This window comes from Echinops telfairi, unplaced genomic scaffold, assembly GCF_000313985.2.
Source record: "Echinops telfairi isolate 266 unplaced genomic scaffold, ASM31398v2 ScPeMD7_7457;HRSCAF=8495, whole genome shotgun sequence".
Taxonomy (NCBI): domain Eukaryota; kingdom Metazoa; phylum Chordata; class Mammalia; order Afrosoricida; family Tenrecidae; genus Echinops; species Echinops telfairi.
The window spans coordinates 44033919-44035640 of record NW_022111357.1 but is presented as its reverse complement, the minus strand read 5'-3'; the positions used below and the strand labels follow the sequence as shown (position 1 = coordinate 44035640).

The following is a 1722-nucleotide window of genomic DNA, read 5'->3' as shown; positions in this document are numbered from 1 at the left end:
TATGCAACCAGCATTTCCAATACCAGCAGTCAGCCATGGGGTCAGGCTTCGGGAGAACTTCCAGGCTAAGAAGGACTAGCGAGAAAAGCCGAGTGATCTGCTCCTGAAATTTTCCCAGGGAAAACCGTCCGGACCACAACTGAGCATTGTCTGGTTGCCTTGCTTTGAGGGCGCAATCGCTGGAGGACAAAAGGCTTGGTGAATAGCAGGGCCAGCGGGGAGCCAAGGCAACCCTTCCTGAGAGGGGTGGACCCGGTGCCCATGCAGTCAGTCGTGTGCTCAAGCATGCTGGCAGTTGAGAGGATGACATGAGGCCAGCAGTGCTGACTTTTCCATGCACCTGGGGCCGCTTTGCGTCAGTTGATGAGACAACAGCTGTGTTTCTGTCGACACCAGGTATGAGCTCCTGACATCTGCCAACCTCATGACATCAATCAACCTCTCACCGTGGTCAGATTTACAGGCCTCCTCTGACCTCTAGCGTCCCTAGGAGTCGCAATCAACTCCTCGGCAGTGGGGTTGGGTTTGGGGGGTAGGACTTGAACATGAATTTGAGAGACACAGTTCAACCAAAACCATCTTCGTGTCCGACCAGCTGGTAAAGAGCCACACAGCTCAGGGTAGATGCTGAGGTTGACCACATCCACAAACCGCCGAGCCCTGGTGTCTGCTCCCCAGGATGGGCAACCCACAGGGCACTAATGAGGCGGCCTGTGCCAAGGGGCCACTTCCACATTGCCCTGGGAAGTTCTGGGGAGTCTGCAGCTGGACCTGGGTCAAGGAGAGGGTGGCAGACTCTGACTCATCTCAATCAGGCAGCCCAGAGAACCCCCTGGAGCAGCCCCCCTGGAGATAGATCAGTGGTGATCAGATGGATGAGCAGCTCCTCCTAAGGCTGCCGGTCTTGCCACGTTCTGGAGGGATCACAGGGCCTTCCTGAAGGTTGCGGTCACCTGCAGCTCACCTGTGGATACAAGCGACGGCATCCGGACTCCGGCACAAAGCTGTGCCTCTCCAGGGAAGAAGCCTTTGCCCTCCCTCCTCATTCACCGTGGAGTCCACAGGCACTAGAACAGAGCCTGGTGCACAAGTAGGAGCTCAGGGAATGACTGTCCAAAGAACGGAGGAAGGTCCTAAGTCTAAAGAGAGGTTGGAGCTTAGAAAGGCCCTACCACAGGATTCTTCTCTATTGGAACTCTTGATCCAAGAACACTTGCAAAGGGGAGTTTAAATGTTTTGTTTGGGGGTAATAGATGGGACATAATGGAAACGTGGAAACTGCATGAGTAATCATTTTATTGGGGCGCGTACAACTCTTATCACAATCCATCCATCCATCCATTGTATCAAGCACATTTGTACATTTGTTGCCATCATCATTTTCAAAACATTTTTTATCTATTTGAGTCCTTGGTATCAGCTTCTCATTTTCCCCCCTCATCGACCCATGATAATTGATCAATTATTATTTTTTCATGTCTCCCTTCACCTGCTTTTCTATTGTCCGTCCCCCTGAGAGGGGGTGATAGGCAGACCACCGTTATCAGACTTGTAAGTAAGCTCAGTGGGCCTGAAATATTCCTAATGTGGTACAACCACCACCTCTGTTCATCTCTTTTTTACCAGTTGGGATTGAATACATATATCATTCCACATTCCATTCACGTCAAGTAGAATTGTTTCCACAAACCCTTTCCAACTATGATCCATTAAAAAAAAAAA

General features: G+C 50.8%; 1 protein-coding gene across 1 annotated transcript in view; it reads right to left on the bottom strand.

Moving 5' to 3' along the window:
* ANKRD65 (ankyrin repeat domain 65) overlaps positions 1-986 on the bottom strand; it is a 6778-nt gene extending 5792 nt beyond the window's left edge. The window contains exon 1 of the mRNA XM_013005336.2: positions 965-986. Within this exon, the coding sequence (XP_012860790.1) occupies positions 965-986 (22 nt within the window). The remainder of the gene's footprint in view (positions 1-964) is intronic.
* Positions 987-1722: the final 736 nt, after the last annotated feature.